This window comes from Anoplopoma fimbria, chromosome 2, assembly GCF_027596085.1.
Source record: "Anoplopoma fimbria isolate UVic2021 breed Golden Eagle Sablefish chromosome 2, Afim_UVic_2022, whole genome shotgun sequence".
In the NCBI taxonomy this organism is placed as follows: Eukaryota; Metazoa; Chordata; class Actinopteri; order Perciformes; family Anoplopomatidae; genus Anoplopoma; species Anoplopoma fimbria.
The window spans coordinates 9,314,351-9,328,186 of record NC_072450.1 but is presented as its reverse complement, the minus strand read 5'-3'; the positions used below and the strand labels follow the sequence as shown (position 1 = coordinate 9,328,186).

At 40.8% G+C, this 13,836-nt stretch overlaps 1 protein-coding gene across 2 annotated transcripts in view; it reads right to left on the bottom strand.

The window, feature by feature from the left end:
• The window catches only part of dmxl2 (Dmx-like 2), a 39,616-nt gene extending 27,104 nt beyond the window's left edge, over positions 1-12,512 (bottom strand). The window contains exons 1-11 of one of the 2 annotated variants that reach the window (XM_054607925.1): positions 12,103-12,512; positions 5,085-5,210; positions 4,783-4,854; positions 4,595-4,673; positions 4,246-4,390; positions 2,673-2,739; positions 2,385-2,557; positions 1,664-1,844; positions 1,358-1,538; positions 697-915; positions 330-601 (exon numbers count right to left, since the gene is read on the bottom strand). In XM_054607925.1, coding sequence (XP_054463900.1) covers positions 330-601; positions 697-915; positions 1,358-1,538; positions 1,664-1,844; positions 2,385-2,557; positions 2,673-2,739; positions 4,246-4,390; positions 4,595-4,673; positions 4,783-4,854; positions 5,085-5,210; positions 12,103-12,189 — 1,602 coding nt within the window. In that variant the 5' untranslated portion in view covers positions 12,190-12,512. The remainder of the gene's footprint in view (positions 1-329; positions 602-696; positions 916-1,357; positions 1,539-1,663; positions 1,845-2,384; positions 2,558-2,672; positions 2,740-4,245; positions 4,391-4,594; positions 4,674-4,782; positions 4,855-5,084; positions 5,211-12,102) is intronic. The other variant, XM_054607934.1, reaches the window with a different exon arrangement.
• Positions 12,513-13,836: the final 1,324 nt, after the last annotated feature.

Below are 13,836 nucleotides of genomic sequence, written 5' to 3'. Positions count from 1 at the left end.
GGTAGTAAATTGGATTATTGTAGATTCATGATGCTAATTGTTAATTTTACACATTATACTTTCAAATACAAAATAAATATTACTCAGGAAAGTTTTATGAATCATGACAAAGTTGTACTAGCCCACACGAAGAGGGGGGAACAAAATCAATATCTGGAGGCTTACATAAGGATGGAGGAGTGCTGAGTCACCTTACATTTGAGATAAAGTTTGAGTACAGCTTCACTGCTGCCACCATGTGTGAATTAATGAGTGAATGAATAAGCAAGTGATTTTTTTATTGAATTTGAAGCCGTAGAGTTACTAATATGTAAAAATGTTCTGCTCACCTGAACCTGCCTGAAGATTCCCTGGTTGAATTCATCCAAATACTTCACATGCCAAACCAGGAAAGATCCATCAGTAGGATGGATGGTGAACAACATGTCTGGGCTCTTGTTCCACTCTATGATCAGAGTCTCCATCTTCCTCTCCAGCAGCATGGAGGGCAAAGGCATGCTGGAGCTGGATCCTGGGGAGGACGCCTTAGTGCTTCCCTGCTCCCCCGGCTCCCCCTCTTCACCTTGCTCTGAGGACGCTTTGTCAGACATCTCGTCCAGGTCTAGAACCCAGAAAACAATAAGCTTTTATAAAATGATGTGGTTTTAAAGCTAATGAGTTTGAAGGGATGCGTAATGGCCTGGTTGTGGGTCATACCAAAGTCAAACTTCATAGGGGATCCTTCGGGGTCCAGGGGGTCCTCAGTGGTCTGTTCCAGCTGCTGTTCAGAGAACTTACGGAGCTGCAGCATGAAGAGGTCCATGGAGTTAGTGAAGCTGAGGTCCTTATTGTTGAGCCAGTGAACGACGAAGCCTCCACCCCCGGAGCCATCGTCTGGGTTAAACACTGCAGAGTCAGCCAGCACTGGTGGGATGTCTAGCGGAGGAAGAGGGAGGTAGGAGTAGGCAGAGATACATGGATAAAAGTAGTACAAATGGTAACGGCTAAATCAAATATTACGCAAGTTGTGACTAAAGGTTCACAGCTGCATTTAATGTGTTTGCATTTTAAGTCACAGAAGCCATTTATGCTCTATCACTCACTGTTGCACAACATATGAAAAACTAATTTAATTTTACTTTGTTTTGCAATAAAGTCATTTATTTAATTTATAAGTAAAAAAAAATGATAATTGGAGGACAAGAATAAGCTATAATCAAAGGAAGTACAGGATCTTTTCAATAAAGTAATGCAGCAACTTATATATAAAGTGCTATTTAAATGGAGCCACCATTATAGATGTAGGAGACCTGAACATTAAAGAACATGGTCAATAGTGCAATATGTTTGGATCTACTGTAAGGTAAAGACACCCTACCTGTGTTGGGGTTAATACTGGCCGAGATATGGAAGTGACACAGGGCATTGGCGTGATGAGCGATGTGGCGGTGGGTGTGGGCGTCCTGCGTGCCGAGCTGAGAGGGCAGCAGCTCACTGTGCGCCACCAGAGCAGAGGATCGTCGCCGGCCTCGGCGCAGATGCTTCAGGTGATGGATTGACTGATCGAGCAAAGCACAGGAATAAAACACAGAGAACAGGTGCATGCTAATCAGGAAATGTACGCATTTTATATTTTCTTTTAGCAATGAATTCTGATCAGAACTGACTGAGTAAGTAAGTGTACCTCCAGAGCATGCTGGATCTTGTCCTTATTTCCTGCCAGGCCTGGCAGGCTGGAGCTGAAGGAGTGTGTGTTCTCAGAGATCTGTCCTCCGAGCAGGCTGTCTTCCGGTAGCAGGGTCTCTGACCACAACCTACACACACCATCCTCGCAGGACGTCAGCAACACATTGCACACCGAACCCCTTGAAAAACAGCGAGATACTGCATCAGTTACACAATCAGTAATGACTTCCGAAGGAAACACTCAAGTGAAATGTAAGGAGAGAACGCATTAAATTGATGAAATCATTGATTCACTCAGTGAAACAGCAAAACAGAGAGCTCCCTCCTGACCACCATTTCCTGTTTTTTTAATATGCAAACACCGAACACGTGGACACTTGGCAACTTGTGGTGATGGTCTGGAAGAGTATAACTAGGTATTTCAGTACTGGGAAAAAGGGTTATCTTTTTTTTTATCCATCTATGTTGCAACTTTGAACCATTCAAATTTACAACAAATATAGAAATGTATAAAAAACAATGTAGTTATTATTAGCAACGTACACAATAAAGAATTTTACTCCCCTGTCATTAGCAATGAATCAAAAGATGCTAATTCTCTAATTTGAGCCAAGCACTCATATCATGCTTTAGAGGACAAAAAGCATGAACTAAAAGATGTAAACAATAACCATTTCACTGGCCACCCTGACGATGTGATTGTGTGTGTGCTTTCTTACTTGGGCATGTACTTGCTGGTCCTTCTCCAGGACATACCGGTGACAGAGCGAGGATGGGCCAGGTAAACAAAGGAGAAGTTAACAGCGAGAGGCCTTTTATCGGAGAGGTCGTGGACCACCACTGCAGAGCGCCAGCCCGTGGTGGGATACCACACCTTAAGTAAACAGTCATCCTGCGTATGCAAACACATGCAAGAATTCAATTAAAAACATCAGCACGGACAATACGAGCACAAAAACGGTTCAACAATGTGTTGTTCTCCAACGTGTTTTACGTGAATCATATACCTTCCCAACTGTTGCAAAGTACTCCCCATCAGGAGACCACTTGGCAATGTGAACAGATGCCGCAGTCCTAGATAGAAACCCAAGCACAAACAACTGTATCAGCTATATTCACTTCTCCATGGGAAACTCACCACAGAAATAACACACACACAAGCGCTTCTCCTGTCAGCTGTCGATGACTATGTGTGGTGACTTTGTGCATGAGCTCCATTGCTGATAATTTCAAAGCGTGCACTTCCTTGTTTCAGTGGCTTTACTGACCACGCATATGTGTCAACAGATAACAATTACTTGCATGGCATAATTTATGTCTGTTTACACCGCTTAAAACCGAGTCACTGACTCAAAAAAATTGACTCACCCATATATATTGCGATTTTATCATCATTTTAAGATGTGTATTTTTTAAGTTAATAAAATAGTAATAATTTGTTTTAATTATAATAAATTATAATACCTAATTATAATTAAAGACTTCTAATGTTAGTGAAATAATTTATTAAGATTTTTTGATATAATTTTGACAGTATTTGAGTAACTACCTTAGCCATAAATCCAATTTTAGGAACAGTTTGTGCTTCTTTTTATATCTATTGCAGTGATCAGAACCTGCTGTGTTATGGTCGCAGGATCTGCCCATAGGAAGTGTAACGTATATAAATAAAGGTTGACCACTAAATTGACCAACCTAAATTTGATTTGTGACCGTTTACTAGCAGGCCCCAGGTGATGTCAATAATATCATCCAATAAGCGCAGGCAAAAAAACATTGATATCGTGTCTGATTTTAAGAAGTTTTTAAGATAAAATTATTGGAAAACTGAACGTAATGGACTTATTTATATGTGGAATTGTTGATGTAGCTAGCATATTGTTATATACTGCCATTTTTGTTAGATTTATTCAAACGGCCCAGTGCATGGATGTATAAAGGGAACTGAGCTGACGGAGAACTTGGCGAAGTTATCGGAAAGATACACCTGTGACTACATCCGGTTTTCAAAATAAGATGTTAACAATATACAAAATACATTTGTGGAAATACAATTAATTGGATGGTATTTACCAGAAGTATAAAACATGGTCCTGTTTTACATTCAACTAGCAAAAGTGACACGCATGTCATTTTCGATTGTTCCCTCAGTGCTCCAGTAAAAAAAAAAATCCAGCTATTCAATCTTTAAACGGACAGTAAAATGAAGTATTTTCAATGATGAGCAAAGTATTTTTTCACTTAAAATTACTTGACACAAATTGTTTTAAGACATTTTTTACTGACTTCATATAAGTGAACACGAGTTGAGAGAGGAGAAAAATAAAATAATCAAGACAAACAGGTCGGCTTGACACGAATCAAATTACTAGTCAGTTAGCTATCAGGATATTAATTTCATCAAAACAGGAACATTTACGTGTAAAGCAACTCTGTATGACTGTACTATGCCCTATGAAGAATAATCTTTGGATTGTGATTCTGCTGTTGACCTAATGCACATAACCTGGAAGCAGATCGTTTCTCTCCATGCCAATCATCTCAGATGCTTTTACAGTACATGCACAAGTGAAAACCTACTTGCACTGCCAGACGCAGTTCCAGTCATTTAGGACAGGGTGCGGCTTGTCGTCATTCAACTTTTCCTCCTCCTCCTCTATCAGGGCGTCTGCCAGCGGAGGAGCCCACAGTTGGAGCCGCTCAGTTGCTGCTAGGATACGGTTCCCTGTGGCCACAAAAGCACTATGTTACACACCTCATCCCACGCTGACTACTACAGTACACAGAGCCACATGCACACTGTCACTCTTATATAACACACGTCGCCCCAGACAAACCAAAGGGGGGCTGTAATAGGAGCTCTGAGTAGTTTGGATTAATTTAGTCAGACAGTCAGTGAATCCGTTAAACACAGCAAGCATGGGCGTACCTTGCGGGTCCCAGGCCAGGTTGTAGGTGATGGCATCGAGGAAGAACTGTCCTGTCTTTTGCCACTGATAGTTAAGCTGCTGTTAGTGATAGGAGAGCGATGCACACCATGCAAAGGTTTGATTAAGCTCAGTTGATATTGATTTAAACCACTATATATGTCTAAAGAATCCAGACAGTCATGCTCACCTTGTGGCGTTTGTTTGGGTTGGTAGAAAGAGGTTCGAAGATGCAGACTGTGTTTCCGTAGGATGCAGCGATCTAAAAATAAAGAGCTGCGTTCATCATCAAAACATTACTCAGCCCATCAGTGCTTCTGCACAGCCTTTCCCACAGGAGAGGGGTAAGGGAGGATAGCGAGGAGAGGAGAGCATGGGCAGTACAAGACAGCAGCACAGCCGAATGCACTTCTTTTTGCTGAGCATAATTGATGCACCGAAAAAAATAAAACTGCATGTGGGAGTGTGTCTGAGTGTGCAGTCAACACTTACCCTGCCAAGCTGGTGGGAGCACTCCACACAGCCCACCTGTATGTTTCCATTCTGAGCTCCCGGGATGATCTGCACACAGTCGAAGTCGCTGGCCAAGATCACAACATCACAACCTGAGCCATAGGCCTGAAAAAATGAAAATGTGCACAGGAAGACGAACCAAATCAGATCGCGCAACAATAAACAAATGGAAAATATTACTTAAAAATGCATTAATGCTTTGAATAATATGTCTGGAAAACAGTGAGTCACATGTATTAAATATTTCTTATAGTTTAATGCTTTGCAGCTCCATCCTGTATCTTTCTTATTGCTTTGAATTTCCATATTAATACATTTAAATCAAATATACAACAAATGCCAGATAAATTCGATAAAAAAGGACCATCATAGCACTCAATGGCACTATCATGAATTTTGCATTAGCAGGGAGATTTTACAGAAGGATCAGCACGGAATGGGAGTTACCTTTAACAACCACCCTAGCATTGTCAGGATAAAACTAGCACAGAAACCACAGAACAGAACAGTAAAAACAACATAAGAGGCTGGTTAACATGAAAGAAATAACAAGTAGACAAACACAGCTAACACTAACACAATTACCCACGCTCAATGGGTAACACCTGTGCTAAGATTTGGGTTATGGGCAGCAAGGTAAACTGATACAGAGGTGTTCGCTGGCGTTTGGCAACCATGTGCAGAATGGCAGCGATAGCAGCAGCACCTGGGAGACAGGCAAGCTGGCCTCGAAGCAGCAGCGGTACAGTCACGATGACGGCCTGCGTCTTCCATTATTCAGGAGAACAGGAGGAGAGGCTGGGAACCACTGGGTCACACAGCGGGACAACATTACAGCCAGTTGTATACTATAATGTGACAGCCGAGGACGAAGTTATAGTGAGGATTGTAACATCTGATCGTCCTTTACATGATATGTGAAAACACGTACGGAGTGAGGGAGGCCTGTTCTGCGCTTTACTCTTACTGCAGCATTTGCTCCTGCACATTACAGCTGGAATAAAAGCGGTCACCGTCACGCACTGTCTAGGACTGCTCGACCTTTTCTCTCTCTCTCTCTCTCTCTCTCTCACACACGCACACACAGACACGTAAGATAATATGTGAGTCCATTCTACACTATTTGTCAGCGAGGTAATTTGGAGCTGGTAGGTAGGACCTTGAGCCAGGTTGGCAGTGTAAGCGTGAGTGTGTCTGGCTTCAACAGGATGACCTGTCATCACTGTTTTGTTTCTTTTGGTTCTGGGCTTTTGTGTGTCCTGTATTTCTTTCAACATCCACAAAACCATATGCACAAACACACACACACACAGACACACACACACACACAGACACACACACACACACAGGACAACAAATACTGAGGGATGGCAGTACCAAGAAGGATGATTCCCCTTAAAGTAGCAGCATAATACATCATGGCATCGTGGTAAACATTGACACGACTTATTACGAATAGAACATTTAACGGCATAAGCAGTTCGGACTAAAATGTTGTTGGTGTCTTCATCAACTAAGAAATCTGTTTTTAGGTTTGTCCTGGGCTCTATTAACAGAATGAGATACTCAACAGTCATTTCTAGAAAATTAAATCTCCCATTTCAATAATAATGGTATGATTCGGTCTTTTAATAACCACTACATTTTAACAGACCTGCCTGCATGACTGCGTTTATTTACTGAGGGGTGATCATATTTGAGAGCCATTCTGACTTATGACTATTAGTCAACAAAGAATTTATTCCAAGAAAAGGCAAATAAAATGAAGACACGAAAGCCTGTTGGATGCCCATCTAATAAATGTAATGTTTAGCAGGCTGTCAGGATATTTATTTGATTCAGCAACAGATGGCATTAAGAGCCCACTGATTCTGTCTATGAATGTACTTGGATCAACTACACCCAAGAATCTGTAGCTCATACATCTGCTGACTTAATGAGTTCAAGCCTAAAACGGCACGGCTTCTTTCCTGTCAGTCATGTTAGCTACATACATCAAGAATGTGCTGCCTTTGGGTAAATATTACCTCTCTGTAACACATTGACAAAGCAGTTACAAATAAGGTGTGCAGGGAAAAAACTACAACGTAATTGCATTGTTTTGTGAGTGAACTGTACTAATTTAACTTCTGTCAAGTGGAGTCATGTGACAGTTTGCTTGAATTGCTTTAATCTTTGTTGGGAGCATGCTACTTTAAAGCTCTTCATGGGCTTAGAGATTCCCGAATACTGCATTTTCAAGTTAGCCAGAGATGGGTGTACAGTATGTGAGAAAAAGGACTTTACTGTTTGATGTAAAAAAAAAAAAAAAAAAAAAACAATCACCGATCTGGGCTGTTTTCTTCAGCACGACTCTGGGAAACCCCTGCATTATTCTTAAAACAGATCAGCAAACTCTATTTCTTCTTTTGTCTCTCGTAATACAGCATTGTCATCCACATGCCATGTTGATTTCACTGATGAGATCTACAGAGATGGATTCACATCTTGCTAGAGCATCTTTAAATTATATTTGAATAATGGCAACCAGCATGAGGCAGGCATTTAGATGCTTTTTGGGGCAAAAGTAATTCAGAAGAAAAGAGTGAATGCAGTCATGTGCTGTGATAATGAAAGTAGATAAGCAGAAGAGAGTGAGAGATCACTTCTGCCTTTCCACCTAATGTCACTCATTAGGTGGCATGACGGATCTCTGTCACATTGTCTTATGCAATCATGGGAGCATGTTCCACAGACGCAGCAGCGACCACGTGTACCATTTTCATGTTTGTGCTTGCTATAGTCAAAAGCCTTATCTGCAAATATTTAAAAACATGAATTGATCCATTCTGGCCTGTAGTAACCTGCTCTCTCTGTCAGTCTGTACTGTATATCCAAGGCAAAGCCCAGACCTGTACTTTGATCCCACTGTCTATAGTCATATCATAGAGTATGGGCCTTGTTATTCTCTGCAGCGTGACTGAAGCAGTGGGCACTAAAGGCCAAACAACACCAAGTCCAGCTACGATCCGTCCCCATTGTGCCTGTTGGTCATAACATGTCCAACTTAATCAATGTATCCAGCTGGACTGAAGGCAATCGCAGCATCTTAATGGATTTCTAAAAACAGGCGAGGGTGAGAATGTTACATTTGTTTAAATATGGTCAGCAGGAAAAAAACTACAGACAGATTTCTATGAAATTTTGTGGAAGAAATACGCTAGAGCTAAGGATGAGCTTTTGGCTTGGAAACATAGAAACAACTCTATCATGTCATCATCTATAATGTACATTACTTTTTGACTTATAATTCTTGAACTGTAAGACAGAAGTCTTTGTTATTATGCCTTGGTTTGGTGGCCACTCCCTTTTCAACCAGATGTTTTGCTATTTTGAATTCTGGTACATTACATAGTTCATGAAAAGGTTATTCATGATTTTTTACAAGACGTATGTAATGTCTACCTGTAGCGATCCAACAAAATGTAGCGTTCGCATATAGGTCATGAGTCTGAAACACTTGACACCTTATCAGAATTCATACCATCTGGCACAATACACAAAAACAAGAAAACTCCCAGACAGGAAGTGGGTAATCTCAGAAAATCCCATCCGCCTTCAGCCTGTCGGCATCACTATCTTACATTATGTGACAATGTCGGTATTCTGATGTAGAAGATGTAGATGCAGACTAAACATTTTCTATCAATAAAATATAAAAATTCAGAGGAATATGGAGCCTCGGTGGGAGTATGTACTCTTTCTTTCTCTCCCTCCTCCCCCCTCTCTCTCTTTGCTTTGTAGATTACACATGCATTCTATTTTTAGTGGATCACACATCTTCAGCTCTGCATATCAAAATCCCACTAGGCTGTTTGAACATTTTAATCAACCACAGGTAGAACAGCACTGTAATACACACAAAAATAGTCCCTCTAACCACAATTTTTACCACCATTCAAGATCATATTATCATCTAGTCTCGAGTATTCAAGCTCCAAAATGTAGTCAACAGACAGGAATCATACTAAATACAGAAAAATGATTTGTTTAACTAGTGAAAAAATGACAGTTTGGTCATATTTGTCATTCAACAGAATAACCAGTGTTGAACAATCAAACATTTTAAAAAGTAATTTATGTGATGGCTCATGCTGAAAATAAAACCAACATTTCATTGTATATTTTTTTTCTTTTGACTAAATAATGAACAGATCTCTTCTTCTTGCCATCTTGTTCCTTCATATTCCTACTCTTTGGTCTATCTATTATAACTGTGGGTTTTCGACACAAAACTATATCCACCATCCACAGGCCCTCTGTCCTTGCAGCGGCAGGGCACATGTGTTTTACTGTCATTCAAACTGCATATCAACATGTCTATCAATTTCTGTCAATATGCAACAAAGTTGAGCATTCAACATTGTAAAAGCCATGCTGGAGGACAAAAACAAACAGCATGTATGAAAGGAAGCTCTATCTTCATGCTTTCTCATTTGAACTGGTGCATGCATGGCTGCTGTACGTTAGGTGTGTGTGTGTGTGTGTGTGTGTGTGTGTGTGTGTGTGTGTGTCTGTGTGTGTGTCTGTGTATGTTTGTGTGTCAGGGTCTGGCCTATGAGCCCTGGGGGTCAATGAGAGTGTAACTGCATTGGACGTGATGTGTAGTGTTCTTCAAATACCCTCTCAGACACAGAAAGAAAACACCAGGCATAGAAACTGGCGCCCTGTGGCAAGGCTTCAGCTTCACAACCGATTCTGTCTTTTGTTGTTGAGCGGATACAGTAGGACCCTCGGAACAAAAGCTGCTTGTTTACATTCATACAGTCTTGATCTGGGGTCGGTGTACGGAGAGATGGGCACTACTTCTCTCTATACTTTATAGTTTTACAGAATTTAACATGAATGAATTGCTGCACTATAGTGTAGGGAACTGAGGGATTCAGAAAGGAGTGAGGAGAGGGTGTCTGTATTACAGAAAAATTGTATAAATGATTAAAACCACCTCAAAACACCACTTGACTACTCGGAAGCAGGAACAGCCCAAGCCAAGAGTTGGCAGCCATTAGGCAGGATCACAATGATCTCAGCTTGAGGGAATGGTGGCACGCAACATAGCTGCTCAAGAATTTAGCCAATGCATTCACATTACTTTCAGTATGAACTTGGGTTATGAGGAATACATGAATCTGGTCCTTGTGATTGATATGACAGCTAACACATATGTAGTCATAAACAAGGCAAAGATAATGTCATAACAGTTTCTATCTTTAACCATTCTTAGACTAATCCTGTCTGATTTCAATCATGAGCGATCATCCAGCCATCAGCGTTCATCTTCTGCTCTCAATACAAGAGCTGACTCAGGATGCGACATTTTTGTTTTCTACTACACTCCACTCTGGCCTTTTTTTTAAATTCAACTGAAAAAATGTAAGAAAAAAAGAGCAACAACATGTGTTTGGGATGTGAACTATTGCTGCACTTTTTCCTATTTGCCATCTTCAAAAAAAAAAAAAAAAAAGGATGTCATTTTATAAGTCTTTCTGCTTCACGGTCATTTCAACTTGACGCACAATGAATGCAATGTTAGTAAGTTGCCAGAAAAAGAATATGTACAAACCAAACAAATCAATAAATAACAATCACAGGATTTGATTTAGGAGTTTGATCAGCACACATGACTGATGACATAAGCTGATAAACTTCCAACACACATCAAGTCATAAAAAATATAGTCAGTGTATTCTATTTCACTGAAGTCAGAATGATGACAGATGGCACCACCATGTTATTTTCAAACCCCCCACTCTGGCCTTTTTTAAATTTAACTGAAAAAATGTAAGAAAAAAAGAGCAACAACATGTGTTTGGGATGTGAACTATTGCTGCACTTTTTCCTATTTGCCATCTTCAAAAAAAAAAAAAAAAAAAAAAAGGATGCCATTTTATAAGTCTTTCCCATGTCTTTCTGCTTCACGGTCATTTCAACTTGACGCACAATGAATGCAATGTTAGTAAGTTGCCAGAAAAAGAATATATACAAACCAAACAAATCAATAAATAACAATCACAGGATTTGATTTAAAAAAAGGTATAGGAGTTTGATCAGCACACACATGACTGAAAAGAAAAAAAGAGCAACAACATGTGTTTGGGATGTGAACTATTGCTGCACCTTTTCCTATTTGCCATCTTCAAAAAAAAAAAAAAAAAAAAAGGATGTCATTTTATAAGTCTTTCTGCTTCACGGTCATTTCAACTTGACGCACAATGCAATGTTAGGAAAAGAATATATACAAACCAAACAAATCAATAAATAACAATCACATGATTTGATTTTAAAAAAGGTATAGGAGTTTGATCAGCACACACATGACTGATGACATAAGCTGATAAACTTCCAACACAAAAATATAGTCAGTGTATTCTATTTCACTGAAGTCAGAATGATGACAGATGGACACCACCATGTTATTTTCAAACCCCCCCAAAAAAACCCTCATTCATCCCCTCTAGCTCATGTGTCCATATATGGCTCTCTACGTCACGGCTGGCGCAGCTGATGCTGGGATGTCAGCGAGCTAATGATCCGTGAGGAGGATTTAACGCCAAATGGTAGCGAGCTTCAGCTTAGTTCCGCAACCACACACACACATTAAAAAAAATAAATGTGTGCAAATGTTCTCCAGCCATACTCACCCTAAAAAAAAAAAAATGTGCAGTGCGAAATATCGTCCCATTGCGTGTATTTTGTATGTTATGGCTGCGCTAAAAAAAAAGGGATTCCCTTGTCAGTAAATGTAATGCAACAACACATTTGCCTCAACAACATGCAGATAAAGCTCATTTGCCTCGACTGCACTATTTGTGCTATCTGCTATCTGTCTGTGCGCCAGCTTGGCTAGCATACAGCAATGTAGCTCGCATGCTAGCCCAGCCCATGCAACGCAAGCCAATCCCAGCTAGCATGTTAGCCTGTTAGCATCGCTGGGTGTCACATCAAAGTAAAGCCTCACCGTGAAAGGGACGTCATTCACGCTCCCCACCGAATAGCAGCAATCTCCAGGGTTCACGGCTCCCGTCAGCACCTGATGCAGATGCATTTTCCCTTTTTTTATATATATATTCAAGCAGCAAATTGGTTTTTTCTTTTAATTATTAACACCGAGTCCACCCCTGGTTGGGAATTCCATCAGTAGCGTGAACGTCGTCCCTGTGCGTGACCGCGGCGTTTGTCGTCCTCCTTCTTCCGCAAACTGTAAGGTTGCGGTGAAATGTGCACGCATGTAATGTGGCCTGGTCTCTCCTCTCCCCCCCCCTACACCTGTCATGTATGTTAAGCATGTAAAACCAGCCGCCCGTCGCCTCTCGCTGTCAACACCATCCCTGCGATTAATCGTGAGAGCCGAGGCAGCGGGATCTCTGCAGCGAGCCTGACATGCGCGTTCCCGACGCTGCCCAGGCACGACTGACTGATCATAGAAATACGCGATCTAGAATGGGAATGCAAACTCCTGTTCTTTAATTAGCGCTTCATTGCATTGTTTTTTTTATTTAAAAATAAATAAATAAACCGTTTATAACGTTCTCGTATGTATATTCCTCAAAATGACTTGACTGCTCACCGGGTTTCTTTCTGTGCCGCTGTGTGGCCGCTCTAGAATTGAGGTTCTATGTTTTTTACGGCGCACCAGTTTTTGTGGAGCACCCCTCTGTTGGCGATTTGAGTTCATTGATCATAAATGTAGGGGTCTGGGGCTAGAAAATAATTTTGCCAGTGACTGAAAAATGAGTTATAGTCTGAGAGAGAAGTGTTAGATATAAAACAGTGTTAAAATACAGCAGAGAGCAGCCATACTCTTAACAGAAACAACAAATGTATGGAGCTGTAGTGCTTTCTTGTGTGGGATAGTGGCCCTCTTGTCTTCTGTTTCAAGTCTAATAAACTCACCTATAACTTGTTGTTTTTATGATGCAATTTTAAAAACAGTGCATGAGCAGAAATATATTTGTTCTAACCTACACAGAGTTTAAATTATTTTATTTTGAAACAATAAACATAATGTATTTTTGCCTAAATGCCATGGTTCCAGCTTCTCTGATGTAATGCTTTGATGCTTTTCATTCTTACATTACAGTAAATTAAATATCTTTTGAGTTGACTGTTGTATGTATCATGTGGGCTCTGGGAGATTATGAAGCAGCTAGTGTCCCAACTACACCATGCAATATAAAATGCTGTAGCAATGAGGTCCACAACGGAGACCAGAGCATGAATGAACCAGACCAGGGCCGAGGTTCATTGTAGCCACAACTGTCCCTGGACTCCTTATCTACCCTCATTCATCTCACTGATGGGATTTAATGCTGCATATTACCATTTTACTGTTAACCCCCTTTCCCTTTGGAAACCCCTTTTACATATTCATTGTCACTCTCTCCCTCATTGTCTCTAGATAAATGATGAGAGGACTGACAGGGATCCATGGTGGTGACACACAACCGGCCATCATGGCAATGGCCTAGTTATGTAAACCACACTGACACCATCAGGCCGGGTCTACCTGACAGCCACCATGACACAGAACAGAAAATTGGGAGGCAGAAGCCCGGAGAGAATGTGACACATGCGCATAAAGAGTGTCGACAACAATGACGGGGCACACTCATCCCGTAGCGTGTGTTATACTGTGTCTGTCCATTTAGCATTTGGCGACTACCGTATTTTTTAAACTGCGAGTGTCTGAGAG